We start from the raw sequence: 12,741 nt of genomic DNA on the forward strand, positions 1-12,741 counted from the left end.
AACGCATTATTCCCGCCTGATTATCTTCACAATTTCTTCACGTTATTTATAATGATCTATACTCGACTAAGTATTCGCTGATTTGTCCTCAAATTTGCAGCTGACTGTAAATACTGGATACTCACTCGTTTTGATTCCTTCTCTCATAATCAATGTCTTAGACTTAATCGGCGGTTGAGTGTAACGACCTTACGATTCTATCCGCATCTTCGCCGGGGTGTGTCGTCTCTGAACACATCCGAGCAAATCATGTATGATCTTTGGTCAGAGCTCGCATTGAATCTACACATCCGTCGCTATTCCAAAATTGGCGGAGCCTTATGTCTCGACTGGACTGCCTTACCTGTCAGCGCCAAGTGTCTTCGGATCCTCCTTTATTACTTCCGTCCAGAACTTTTATGACCAGGAGGCCTTTACCAGTTCGAGTCTGGGAGCATCCTCAGAACAACTTGATCAGACGATCTCCTCGCATTGTGACCAAAGAAGCGAAGGCGGTTTTTAATGACGAGTTCAATAGATTGTCCGTCCACAATGATTCCCGTTCAGGATCTCAAAGAGATCCACATCTGCTTGCATTTATGAAGGCGGACTCGCAATCCGATGGCTGCAGCTAATCTCGATACAAGGTTAGCAGCAATGTTGAAACTTCGCGCTGCTAGAAGCGAATATTACAACATCGTCGGCGTACTCGAGATCGACCAAGGAACGTGCAAACAGTCCTAAAACAACATCAGCGGGACAGTTTCAGATATTCCGGTTTCAACTTCAAAGAGTGTAGTACAATCCGGCTGGTAATTTGCCGCAAACAGTAGCAGTTGTTTTTCTGTTCATGTGGTTAACCAGGCGTACAAACTGGAACTCCGCCCGTGCAAAGCGGGTTCAGAAGACGGCATCGATGAGGAGAGTGATCGACCAGTGCGAAAGCCGTTTTTCGTCGCAGGTGGGTTGTTCGCGATGTTTGATTAGCCTATCCAGGATCAAGCGCTCCAAAAGTTTGTACAATACACACAACAATGATAGGTCTCTGTAGTTCCTGAATTTTGTGACTTATTGCTTTTTGTGGAGAGGAGATGGTAGCGTGTCTCCACGAGTCAGGTAAGCTTTCGCGTGTTGATAATGAACAGAAGACCTTCGTCATCTCACGAATCCAAGAAGAACAAAAAGATTTCAGCATTTTTTGTGCTTATTCCACTGTCTCCGCCAAATTTTCTATTCTTCGCATCAGGAAACAGACAAGAACCTTCGTTTCCGTCGATGATATCTCGCTCATCGCACACCCCTTTATCTTGCGGATGCTTGCTTATCTTGCTTTATCCTGCCTTAGCAGAGGATACGTTGTTCTCGGGTTTCTCTCCTCCTACGCCTTCTCGAACTCCTTCTCTCTTAATGTTCATTCTTTCTCACGACCACGTTTCAGCTGATGGCGCAACCTCCTTCTCAGACGCTTTTCCTGGCTCAACTCACTAGTAGTGCGGACTACCCATCCAGAATTGTATAATACGTTTGTCTCATCTCCGCAGATCCAAAGACGAACTTCTTTCTTGATGTTAAAACAGGGAGCGTTTTTTCTTTTCGCAGCGTCCTGAATGCATCCAGTGAAAGAGTCAGCGTCTTGGTCCATAGTCCTAATCGACAATGTTTGGCAAAACTTTCTGCATTCACCGTTTTTCAGAACTACCTAGATGAGCTTCGGTTGACGTTGAACTCCACGACTCCTTTTCTCTAACCGTACCAAGCTGAGAAGAACTGGGCGGTGATCGGCATTGATTGCGACGCCCACAAAGCTCTGGCTTTTTGGATGTCTGACAAAAGGATGTTTTTTGTCAGAACGTGAACGAATAGAAGCTCAATAGTTGGCCTTTTGCTGTTTTTCTGGCGTAAAAGTGATTGTCCCTTGCCACGTAAGCTGATGCCGTCGATGACTCCTCTTTCCTCTTAAACAAAGACACAATGATGAGGCTCGTCTGCTTGCAAAGATCTAACGACCGCCAATATCCGATCTCTGCTTCGTGGGATAGTATCATTTTCCAAACAGATCGAACTGTCAGTTATGCCTATCTTTGCATTCGCATCAATTCCGACAACTGTTGCTTGTTGACTTGGTATCCTGGATATAAATGTATTGAGTTCATCATAAAACGCGTCATTGTTGTAGTATTAGGTTGAGTCGAAAGTTCTCGAACAATGTGGTAGTGATGATTTCTAGAGATCATCAGTCTTTTTTCCTATCTCCAGCGTCATCTGGATGGTCAAGACTTCCAAACGTACGACGACATCAGAAAGGCACTCAAGCAGTTCTTCAAAGAACAGTCCCCAGCGTTCTGGAGCAAAAGCATCTACGATCTGCCTAGACGTTGGCAGAAGACCATCGATCCCAATGGGGCATACTTCAAATGATTTACATGTATCGTTTGAAAATTGCAAAGTGAATAAAAATATTGTCAATTTGTCCGAGAACTTTCGACTCAACTTAATACTTTCGGTTTCCGTTGGTACATAGGCACTTACGATCCAGTGTTGAGCCCTCTGCGATCTCACAATTGTAAGAAGGTGCATCTTGGCGACGTTGATCCAAACTCCTCCAACAGGTTGTTGTAGTCATTTCTCACAACTGCTGCGCGGCCTCCTACCTTTCTTTCAACAGTAGCGACGCAGTAGATGGTGTAATTGCCGATATTGATGACGATCCCTGCATGTTTCCTGCAATGCAGCAAATGGTGCATGCGGATACGCAGTAATCTGGACAGAGCAGCTTATTAAAGTTCACTTGACAACGACCGCCAGTTCAACGTTACTAGACGGATGTTTGCTGCCAAAGATTCCATGTTTCCCTCAGGCATTTGTTCTTTCAGGGTATGGGCTCTGACATGGTGCTGGACAAAAGCACCTTTTTGCAATATAAGGGAGGCTCTTGCCATATAACAGTGCAGGTTATACAGCTCATCCGCTCCCAAGGCACACACTCGAATGTCTGACTGCGTTTAGTGAAAGCAAGGCCGCCCCGAGCAGGTAACGATCAGACATTTATAAGCGGCCCCTATTTTCCATATCAAGGTGAACATTTTTTAGAACAATTTACTGTGAAGCAAGGCTGAGCCAGGCTTAGTTAAGAGTACATTGTATGATTTATACTCTTTTTCTTGTTTTCGTGCTCATGATCTCTTCGCATCCGTCCTAACTTTAATATCGTTCATTTGTTTGGTATTTTGCAAAACTAGTCTCAGACCAAAAGATGTGAAATTATACTAGCAAAATCGTTTAAAAAAACATCACACCATCCATCTTTCCAACAATTTGTATCCCTGTTTATTTAACATCCACTTCCTTCTTTTCCTTCTTGCTCGTCTAATTTTTTCTTCCTCTTCCGCCAACTACTCCGCTCCGGGCTCCACACCCCTCTTACGACCCCGACTGTTGAGAAAATTCTTGACGCCCAATTGACCCTGGCCATAATTGTTGAAGTTACAGATGACCGAGACTGGAATTAAAATAAGGGCTAAGCCACGTATTTATCCATAAATTATTCATATTTATTGTTACTATCACTATTATTATCATATTATTTATTCATAAATTATAATAAATCGTCCTCTATACCTACATTGCTTTTTTTCAAAATTCAGATAAACAAAACATCAGAACGATAAGACCACTGAGGCTGAGCCAGAAGTGGCAGTGCTTAAAAATGGCATCGTTCTTGTGCTTCAAAGATGGGGGTTTCAGCAACGAATACGGACCATGAACCGGGCGACTCAGATGTCGCGGACAGAGGGACAAATCAAATTTTCCAATCGGCACTCCAAAAAAAAAACATTGCTGCGACTACTTAACTAGCAGTTTTTATTGCTGCCACTGCTGTTTTCCCATCATTTTCAACAACTTCTCACCACAACTCAATAGTTTTCTTCACCGTTTATTGGTTTTTTCTTTTGTTTTTTCTTCCTTTTTGTTCCTTTTTTCAATCTTTGTTGTTCGTTTTAAAGGCTTTTCGACGTCATACGATGCTCTCTATGCATAACTCAAACCGCAGAAACAGCCTCAGCGGCCTTATCACCTCAAGTAATTCCAGATTGAAAGAGTCGAAAATGCTCCGTTTTGTCAACTTGCCACTTAGTTTCAAAGGTTTGAAAAAACGAGAATAAGTAGAATAATAACAGGGAGGTCAAGAATGTAGTTAGGAATAAACCTTCCGACCTTCTCCACCATCTTGTTCTTCCTAATATAGTCATATACTAATCAAAAATTAAATACAATAAACATACTCAAAGGAAATTGGACGTCCAATAAATAAAATAAAATAATAAGTGCTGATAAATATGGCTAAAGGTATTAATATAGAGTGCTATACGGGAAACAAAAATACATGATGTAACTAATATATAGTGCTGCAAGTGAAATAAAAGCACATAAAGTAATATAGACGCCGCAAACAACTTGCAAGAATTACATGTCAATACATATCTGCACATATGAGGTAAAAACATACAAAATCTCCCATTGTGTATTCGACGTCCATTCTTCTTCTTTCACACTGATTACGGATACGCAAGAGATCGACAGAATTGAAATTTTGATTTTTGCAAAACGAAAAAAAAATTTACTGCCAATGACGCAGAGTACGTTCTAAAAGCACTACCACTTGTTTTCTACCACCCTGCACACGATTTTACTTTTTGTGAATGGCAACAAACGGTCAGTGCTTCGATCCCGACCAGAATCTTGATTTCTGTATGCCTGCTGGAGTGGTAGGATTTTGCTACGTTGAAATAACCACTTAGAACTTGGCGCCAAAAACTTAAAAAAGCAAGCAACGAGTGCGTTTTATAGAAGAAGATTTACGCTGTGAAATATCTAACTTTTCAGAATCTTCAGAGGGTTTGGATGTCATTCGAAAAAAAAGGAATTTTCAGCAAAATTTTTCAAGTTTTTCTCAATTAGCTTTTGAAAGACTAAAAAAAGGGTAGAAAAGGTAAAACAAGATTCTAGTAGAGAACATCTTACCCTATGAAGTACTTTATAGCTAATTTTTTCTACAGGTACAGTTTTTTCTTAAGCATCAGATGATTAAAACAAAATTTTGCACCCCTTGATATGAGTTTACTCAACAGCAACTACCCTCTCCTGCTTTTCTCGTTGCTCCTTCCATATCTTTCCTTCACCACTTCGACCACTTGCGCGCTCCCCTCTCTTAAGACCGTCTGTTGAAGAAATCCCAACGCACGCTTGCTTCTAACAGTAAGACTTTTCGGTAGAATAAATAATTCTCTGTTGAATCGTGTCTAACACTCAATTGGCAAGAATCATTCCTCAACCCAATATAATAGCTCCCAAAAGCGAAATAGATTGCAGAGCATACACTTATGCGATGAAGGTAGAACTTCATTATTACATTCTTTATATATTCCTCGACAGACCTTCGATGTCCATTTTCAGGATTTCTATTTTCGTGGTATTTTGAAGCTTCATAAGGTCATCCAACGTGTAAATGTCATTTTCCTCGTCAGTCATGTTGCTTATCGTGGCTTTTTTCCACACACCACCAAACTTTGTGAGTTTGTCTTTTGTATTTTGTAGTTCCCTCTGAAATACAGTTAATTTCCAAATGCTGTTTAGCACTATGCGAACTGCTTTTGAAAAAAAAACGTACCCTATCGAATCCGAAAATATAACAGCAACTATTACTTATTTCTTGCAGTTGCATTTCAAATGTAACGTCGTTTCCGAGTCCAAGCGAAAAAATAGTGCTCCTTTGAGGAATCCTAAGGGAAAATTTGCTGCTGAGAGCTAAAACTGCTGATATTCCGTTCTTTGAATATCATGATCATGATATCATGATCATGATAACGAACAAAGAATTTGGTCATGATATATATCATGATATATTATTTTATATATATATATATATATAAAATAACGGGCTTATTCTGTCACGTGTGTCTGTCTGTCTGTCTGTCTGTGCGTGTCAGTCACGAAATTCAAAAAAGGGGGTACGACGAGTCCACCGGCGTCGAATTGGTTTCTCGACGCAAGAAAGCTATAAAATGGGGTGCAACGGGTCCACCGGCACCAGATACCTATAGAAGCGGGTGCGACGAGTCCACCGGCGCCAGATATCTGTAGAAGGAGGTGCGAAGGGTCCACCGGCGCCAGATTGGTGCGGCGGCGTCAGAGAGCTATAGTATGGGGTGCGACGGGTCCACCGGCCCCAGATACCTGTAGAAGGGGGTCCAACGGGTCCACCGGCGCCAGATACCTATAGAAGCGGGTGCGACGGGTCCACCGGCGCCAGATATCTGTAGAAGGGGGTCCAGCGGGTCCACCGGCGCCAGATTGGTGCGGCGGCGTCAGAGAGCTATAGTATGGGGTGCGACGGGTCCACCGGCGCCAGGTTGGTGTGCCGGCGCCAGATTGGTGTGCCGGCGCCAGATTGGTGCGCCGGCGCCAGATACCTATTGAAGGGGTTGCGACGGGTCCACCGGTGTCGGATTTTTTGTGCCGGCGCCAGAAAGTTATAAAATGGGGTGCGACGGGTCCACCGGCGTCCGATTGGCGCGCCGTCGCCGGACACCTCTAGAAGGAGGTGCGAGGGATCCACCGGCGTCGAAATTGCGCGTGATAACTTCGTGTGCAAGAAGCAAAAGATAGACGGTCGCAGCCGTTTCATAGCCGTGGCGACTGGGCGCTTTGCTTTTCACCTTTACGACTCCTCCGCGTGCCTATTTCCTTCTTCGTCCTCATCCTTCTTTGATAACTGTTTGAGGAAAACAGGAGGAAACCCCATATTTCGCGTGATACTTTTAAACTTTGTTTAGATTATATTGGTATGGAACGTTTGAAGCTGAAGTTCAAATGTTCTCCAAATGTAGAACTGACGCGTTTAGAAAGAAGACTATGAAATCTTTTGCTTTTAGTTATAATATAAAAAAGAAAGAAAGATTGTTGGAGATGCACCAGTCTTTCATAGAAAAGGGCATTAATATTGATTTTCGTTGATCAGTGAAGGCGAGCGAAGCAAACACCACAGAACGTCTGAAGTCCGGCTTTAGCCAGACGCTCAGACTGGTATGTATATAACGAATTTACGTGTTTCTTTGTAACCATACGAAGAATCACCCAAATACGTTATATACATATATTCAAGTAGCAACGGTAGAAAAGCTCAGCTCCTGAAGCTCACCTTGGAACACGTTGAGAATAATATGAAAAGGATGAGCCAACATGAGAAGTCACCACAAAAGAGAAACACATAACAAAGTCGATGCGGGTGGGACAATGAACATCGATTCTATGGAACAACTGGCGACTGGGTGTTTGTAGATGAGATGTGGATCAGCACCACATTTGATTATCTTCGTCGCTTGCGTTCCAACACAAGTCACAAGGAAGTGGAAGTCCAAGTATATGGTTTCAGAGAAGGTTCATAGAGAAGATAATACGATAATATTTCTACGCGGTCATTGTTGACTATTTCAACGCCAAAAATTTCCACAAGAAGATTGCCTGGAGGACATCACATTGAGATTCCCAGTCTATAATTCAACAATTCAATGAGATAGACAACGTCATCGGAATAGGTTTTGTTTGATGGATATTGATTTTGTACCAAAATACTATACGGGACCATCGTCCCTCTCCAAAGGACAATGTGGATAACGTGTCTAGCATTAATCAATCTTTAATCAATCAATCAATCCACAAAATGCGCAATTACATTCATTTCAATTCAATGCGCTTGAGGTTTACGAATACATGTCTAGCCTAACATTGCCCTGCGGGGGTTAGGTCATGTGTCAAGTCACTGCTTTTACAAGTCTGGATCTAATTCATGGACTCCAAAGGGATATGAGGACTGGTTATGTCTAGAAAGGGTTCCAGACTATCGATCGTGCAATCCTAGTCGAGCTTAAGTCGACAATGGTAATCAAACGTGAAATCTACTTTTTCTTGGCTAGTTAACATTATTTTTCAGTTTTGCGTTATATTAGCATTATACTCATAAGAGGAAGGCAAATAGTATACCGGAACGGGTCGCAGATCCACTTACCGCCGTCGTCAACGCTACCGACACGAACCATCACCGAACAGTGTACCTGAACAGTTTCAGTCAACATGAACCGTTCTAGATGCATTGTTTGCTTCTTTACAGGTTACCCTTCATTTCACGAAACTCAGTACCGGGTGGCAGCACCTGCTGAGTCTGCAACTCAAATATGCTTGTCAGATCAAGGTCAACTACAAGTCTTATTCCAAGCAAGTCGTACTGTGTTCGATTGAACAGTTAGAACTGTGGCAAAATTGTCACTTCACAGATAGCTATCAAAACTTGGATGAGATTTTGACTCGATTTAAAAACTGGCTACTGAAACTATTAAGATGGATCTAAAAGTAGCTAGTTAGTTTACATGACGCTTTTGCAGCAGGACAAAGCTGGCATTTGGAAACTATGAAAACGGCTTAGTGTTCAAATCTAACAGTACACGGTACTGGGCAACTAATGAAATATTCCGAGTAGTGCCGGTTTTCTCCTTATACTTCCACCATCGAGTTTTTTTTTAATTGACGATATATTAACAGTAGATCAAAATCTCACTTCTGGGACCAGAATTTTGTAGAGAAGCTCGTGTCTTTTAGTTTGATTACTTCTAACAGCACTTTGCAGCAGAGACCGGCGTTCTTCCACCTCAATATTCATACTTGATTCCTTCTCGCTCCTCACCACTCAAAAACAAGTGCAGAAGACGCAAGAGTCCACGAAAAAAAGCAAACCTGTTCCCTATACAGCAGCATCATTTTAACAAATGAAGAATTATAGTGTGCAGGCGAAGAACTTTGTGAAGGACGGACAACGATCTTCGTACTGATGCCTGAATGTAAGTTATATGATTTGGTTTATCAAACATCCATCCGCTAGTACAAAAATATTCCGAAATAGACTTGCTGACTCTGACTTTATAACTTTCACTATAGCGGATTATTTAATATAGCATATGATAAAAAGGATAAAGGATAAAGTCTCTGGTGTTAATCAATCCGCTTGGGATGCGCCCCCACGCTCACTTCAATTCAATCGTTTGAGATTCACGAACGTGTAACTGGCCTATACAATGACTTGCGGGGGCCAGCCGATGTGTCAAGTCATTGGTTTTATCTTCCCAAACAGGTCTGGTACCCATTTATCGAACCGGAAGGAATGAAGGGCTTGGTGAGCACTCGGGCGGATTCAAACCTCCGATCGATCGTGCAGGAAGCGGAACCTCTAACTGCTACGCTACACCCGCCCCACAGTATATGATACAACAGTATTCCTTAGATTATATCAAGCAAAAGAACTCACCGGATTCTATTCGCCGCAGGATTATGTATACAAAAGCTATGCTAACAGCACATGCCACTCCATCTAGAATGACACATTTCAGCAGTGTGCCCATCTACGGGTCTCCTAAAGCCATCTCTGTTACATTTTTTGAAAGAAAGTTTTAATCCCTTCACAAAATTCGCCACCGGATAGTTATTGGTTACAAATGAAACTGATTATGCGCATAGACGGAATGTAAAGGATTATGATTGTGATGAAGGGTTTGTTGTAAAAACACAAAACTTTTCCAGTGGATTCTAACGTTCCTGATCTCCAATAACTGACTAGCTGAAAATATGCAAGTCGATCTAAATCTAAACAGAGAAGGACTCAATATGGCTACTTCGCTACGAAACAAGAAATTAGATCTCTGTTCTTCTTTAAATGTGCAACTAAATTTTTCTATTCTTTTTTTTTTTGAACGAAAACAGATTTTTGCCATCTAACAAATAGCGCTGCTCTCGAGAAACTTCTGAAGCGGTTTGGTTATTAGAAGATACCGCAGACTGCGCAATTTCTGTCAACCCTTAAACAAGAATAAGCTATCAGTTTCAAGAATCCCCGATAGTTTAGAGTATGACTAGTGTGTTAACTTCTGTAGAACCACTACAGATGAAGATGTCAGTGTTTGGCAGAATGATGACGGCTTTCTTCTGTTGCAGCAGCATGTGAGCAGGCACATGGAATGTGTGGTTTAGAGACAGCGTATCACGAAGTTATGGATGTTGGAATCTCTCCATGGACACATAGAGTTAGAGGTGTAGATCACGAGTATGAGGGTGATCACTCACAATTTCTCTCAAATTGTCGATCGTCAATACAGGACTAGACGTCCGTATTTTGCAGAATGACAGCAGCGTTCTCCTGCTGCAACCGGACGCCAGGCACGCGGAATGTGTAGCCTGAGTGCAGCGTGCCACGAACTTGACGACATTGGGACCTCTCCATGAACTGATAGTGATAGAGGCACAGCGCACGAGAATGGACGCTACCACTCTAAATTTCGCTCAGATCGTCGTGTGAAAACGGGGTTGGAAACGGCTTTTGAGTTTGGATTTTCTTGCAAGCACTTTATGACGCGCCGGTCCCTTCTACAGCCCAAGCATTCGGTTTCGTTGAATAGACTGCTGAGGCAACTTCAACGATTTTCGTCAATTCGCTCGCAGCTTGTGCAAATGTGGCGCATTATCAGGTCTCACGCAGAAAAATCGGTGCCGTTTCCAAGACCTTACACCAATTTTCAGGATGACTAGGAATAACTGTGCATAATAACGCTCATATTCGTAATCTACACAACTAGTCTTTTTTTCGTGGTGGGATCCCAACATAGTCGATTTCGTAGTATGCTGACATTAAAGAAGAGAAGTTCATGCATGAGTTGCTCACGTCTGAACAGTTCTAAAAGTAGCTCCTATAAGGTGTCAACAATGAAAATGACCACATTGATATTTTGAAGCCGATGAAGTTTCAAAAAGAAGTGTGCGAATATAGGAATATCCAAAGAAGGAATTCGTGAGGCATCTTAACTTTCCGTATATTTTTGTGGTTAATTTCATGTTGTGGGTTTCATCTCATTATTATTTCTAAGGAATATACTACTGTTTTCAGGTGGCGAAAACGCACAGGATTATCTCGCATGCGTTTTCTGTACATGTAGAGGGAAAGTGCGTGATCCGTCTCCTTCACAGCGTGAACTACATACTCCTACCACTACATCATGCAGAGATCCATTCAACGAAAATTTAGCTGAGTTCAAAGGCGTGAGCGTTTAAACTTCAACAGCTTCAGCTTTTCGCAAAATTGTGACGCATCAATAAATATATGACCAGGTTCAATGAGGTAAAAATTGGGAACATTCGGAATATTACTTTTCGGGAGCCACTGAATCCCAAACAGGCACAAATAGTGGCAAAAAAAATTACATCACAGCAACGTCCCACCCGACGACAACAATGCACACGAGATAACTGGCGGAGGTTTTTTTAGGAAGCTATGTTCTGTCAGATTTACGGCAGATTACCTTTTTTGGAGCGACATTAAGGACAGGTGAAACTTGGATAGATGAACCACAGTTCATGTCTGTTCGAAAAAAAACGAAACACGGTGAAACACTTTCAAAGTTGTACTTAAATCTTGCACCAGTGTGTCTTACATTTCGGATTCAATTACAATTCGATATTTTAGAACTTTTCCCCAGTCACGTCAAGCCATTTTGATGACACTTTTCTTGTTATTTTATGCAATTTTCTCCAGTTGTTTCTGGGACCATTCTCGCCACTCTGCTCTTGGTTAGCTCATCTGTTGGATTGAGCAGAAAGATCACTTCCTGAGGTCCCACGAGAAGAACCTCAAGCACAGTCAAAGCAAGTATAATTTGACTTGTTTGTGAGAAATTGAACGTTCAATCCAGTGGTATACATTTATATGTCATATTCAAAATCTGAATTCGTTGAAGAAATTCCCAAATCTTTGGGATCTCAAAATGTGATATTTGTCTTCAGCCCAAACAAGGAGCAAACCAAAAGCAGGATGATAAGACAGTTCGGGAAAAAAATAGTAGACACTTCTCAGAGAATAATACAAAAGAAATATCGACAAAAATGGATGACTGAGAATAGATTGTAGGACACCGAATGGTAAATAAATGTGAAATGTAAAGTATATTCCCTACGCCAAAAGATACATTGCTAAGACTGAGAAAGCCCAAAAAACCTTCACGAGACTAGTTTTTATTAGAATTGGTTATGAGTACCAAAACATACCCAATTACGCTGATCGATTGAATACGTTAGCATTAAAACCTTTGTTTTATAGAAGAATAGTCTCAGATTTAGTATTTTCCTTTCGAATCCTCAGAGACGAAACTAAACTGTCACCGTCAAACAGTAAATACTGGGTGTTTAGACATAGCAGTACCAGAATAGGGGGGTTTGGAATTTATAACAGAGACCATGGTAGAAAATTTCCACATCTCTCTTACTCGCTTTTCGTTCGTACCGCCAAATGGCTCCGTCTTCTTCCTTTACACGTGCTTATGGCCGAAAGCATCAGGATTTTTAAACGAAGGTTGAGTCAAGTTGATTTAGTTCGACTTTTTAACCTCGAATTTCTCTAATTTCTCTGTTCCTTTTTCAGATTCTCCCGATGGACAGTTCATCTCCTCATCTTCCTCTGCAAAAATGTCAGTTCGTATGGCATTCTAAGCAAGACCGCCTGCTCCCTGCTTTCGATTTTATAATCTTTCCTTCGATTTCGTCTTTATTTGACCTTTGGATGCCTTTGTTTCGTCTTCGGTGTTGTATTTTGCTTTACTATTTATGTAACTAGTAGCTTGATTGGTTCTTCTTTTCAACTTTACGTTTTTCTTCTATTTACTTCTGCTTTCC

The 12,741-nt window shown here is 41.7% G+C and overlaps 4 protein-coding genes across 4 annotated transcripts; 1 reads left to right on the forward strand and 3 right to left on the reverse strand.

Annotated features, from left to right (window-relative positions):
• Positions 1 to 1,390: 1,390 nt before the first annotated feature.
• Positions 1,391 to 1,621, reverse strand: RB195_006643 (uncharacterized protein; the record flags this gene model as incomplete). Its single annotated transcript, XM_064179841.1, has 1 exon — positions 1,391 to 1,621. The coding sequence occupies one exon, from the start codon at positions 1,619 to 1,621 to the stop codon at positions 1,391 to 1,393; it is 231 nt and encodes a 76-aa protein (XP_064036766.1).
• Positions 1,622 to 1,935: 314 nt separating this feature from the next.
• Positions 1,936 to 5,701, reverse strand: RB195_006644 (uncharacterized protein; the record flags this gene model as incomplete). Its single annotated transcript, XM_013441897.2, has 4 exons — positions 1,936 to 2,107; positions 2,631 to 2,739; positions 5,415 to 5,580; positions 5,648 to 5,701. 4 exons carry the CDS (start codon positions 5,699 to 5,701, stop codon positions 1,936 to 1,938), a joined length of 501 nt encoding a protein of 166 aa, XP_013297351.2.
• On the reverse strand, positions 2,203 to 2,695 carry RB195_006645 (uncharacterized protein; the record flags this gene model as incomplete). The annotated part of the gene is made up of 2 exons (XM_064179842.1): positions 2,203 to 2,347; positions 2,631 to 2,695. 2 exons carry the CDS (start codon positions 2,693 to 2,695, stop codon positions 2,203 to 2,205), a joined length of 210 nt encoding a protein of 69 aa, XP_064036767.1.
• A 1,621-nt stretch (positions 5,702 to 7,322) lies between the features above and the next one.
• RB195_006646 (uncharacterized protein) lies at positions 7,323 to 11,127 on the forward strand (the record flags this gene model as incomplete). The annotated part of the gene is made up of 2 exons (XM_064179843.1): positions 7,323 to 7,416; positions 10,964 to 11,127. The coding sequence occupies 2 exons, from the start codon at positions 7,323 to 7,325 to the stop codon at positions 11,125 to 11,127; spliced, it is 258 nt and encodes an 85-aa protein (XP_064036768.1).
• Positions 11,128 to 12,741: the final 1,614 nt, after the last annotated feature.

This window comes from Necator americanus, chromosome I, assembly GCF_031761385.1.
Source record: "Necator americanus strain Aroian chromosome I, whole genome shotgun sequence".
Classification (NCBI taxonomy): Eukaryota; Metazoa; Nematoda; class Chromadorea; order Rhabditida; family Ancylostomatidae; genus Necator; species Necator americanus.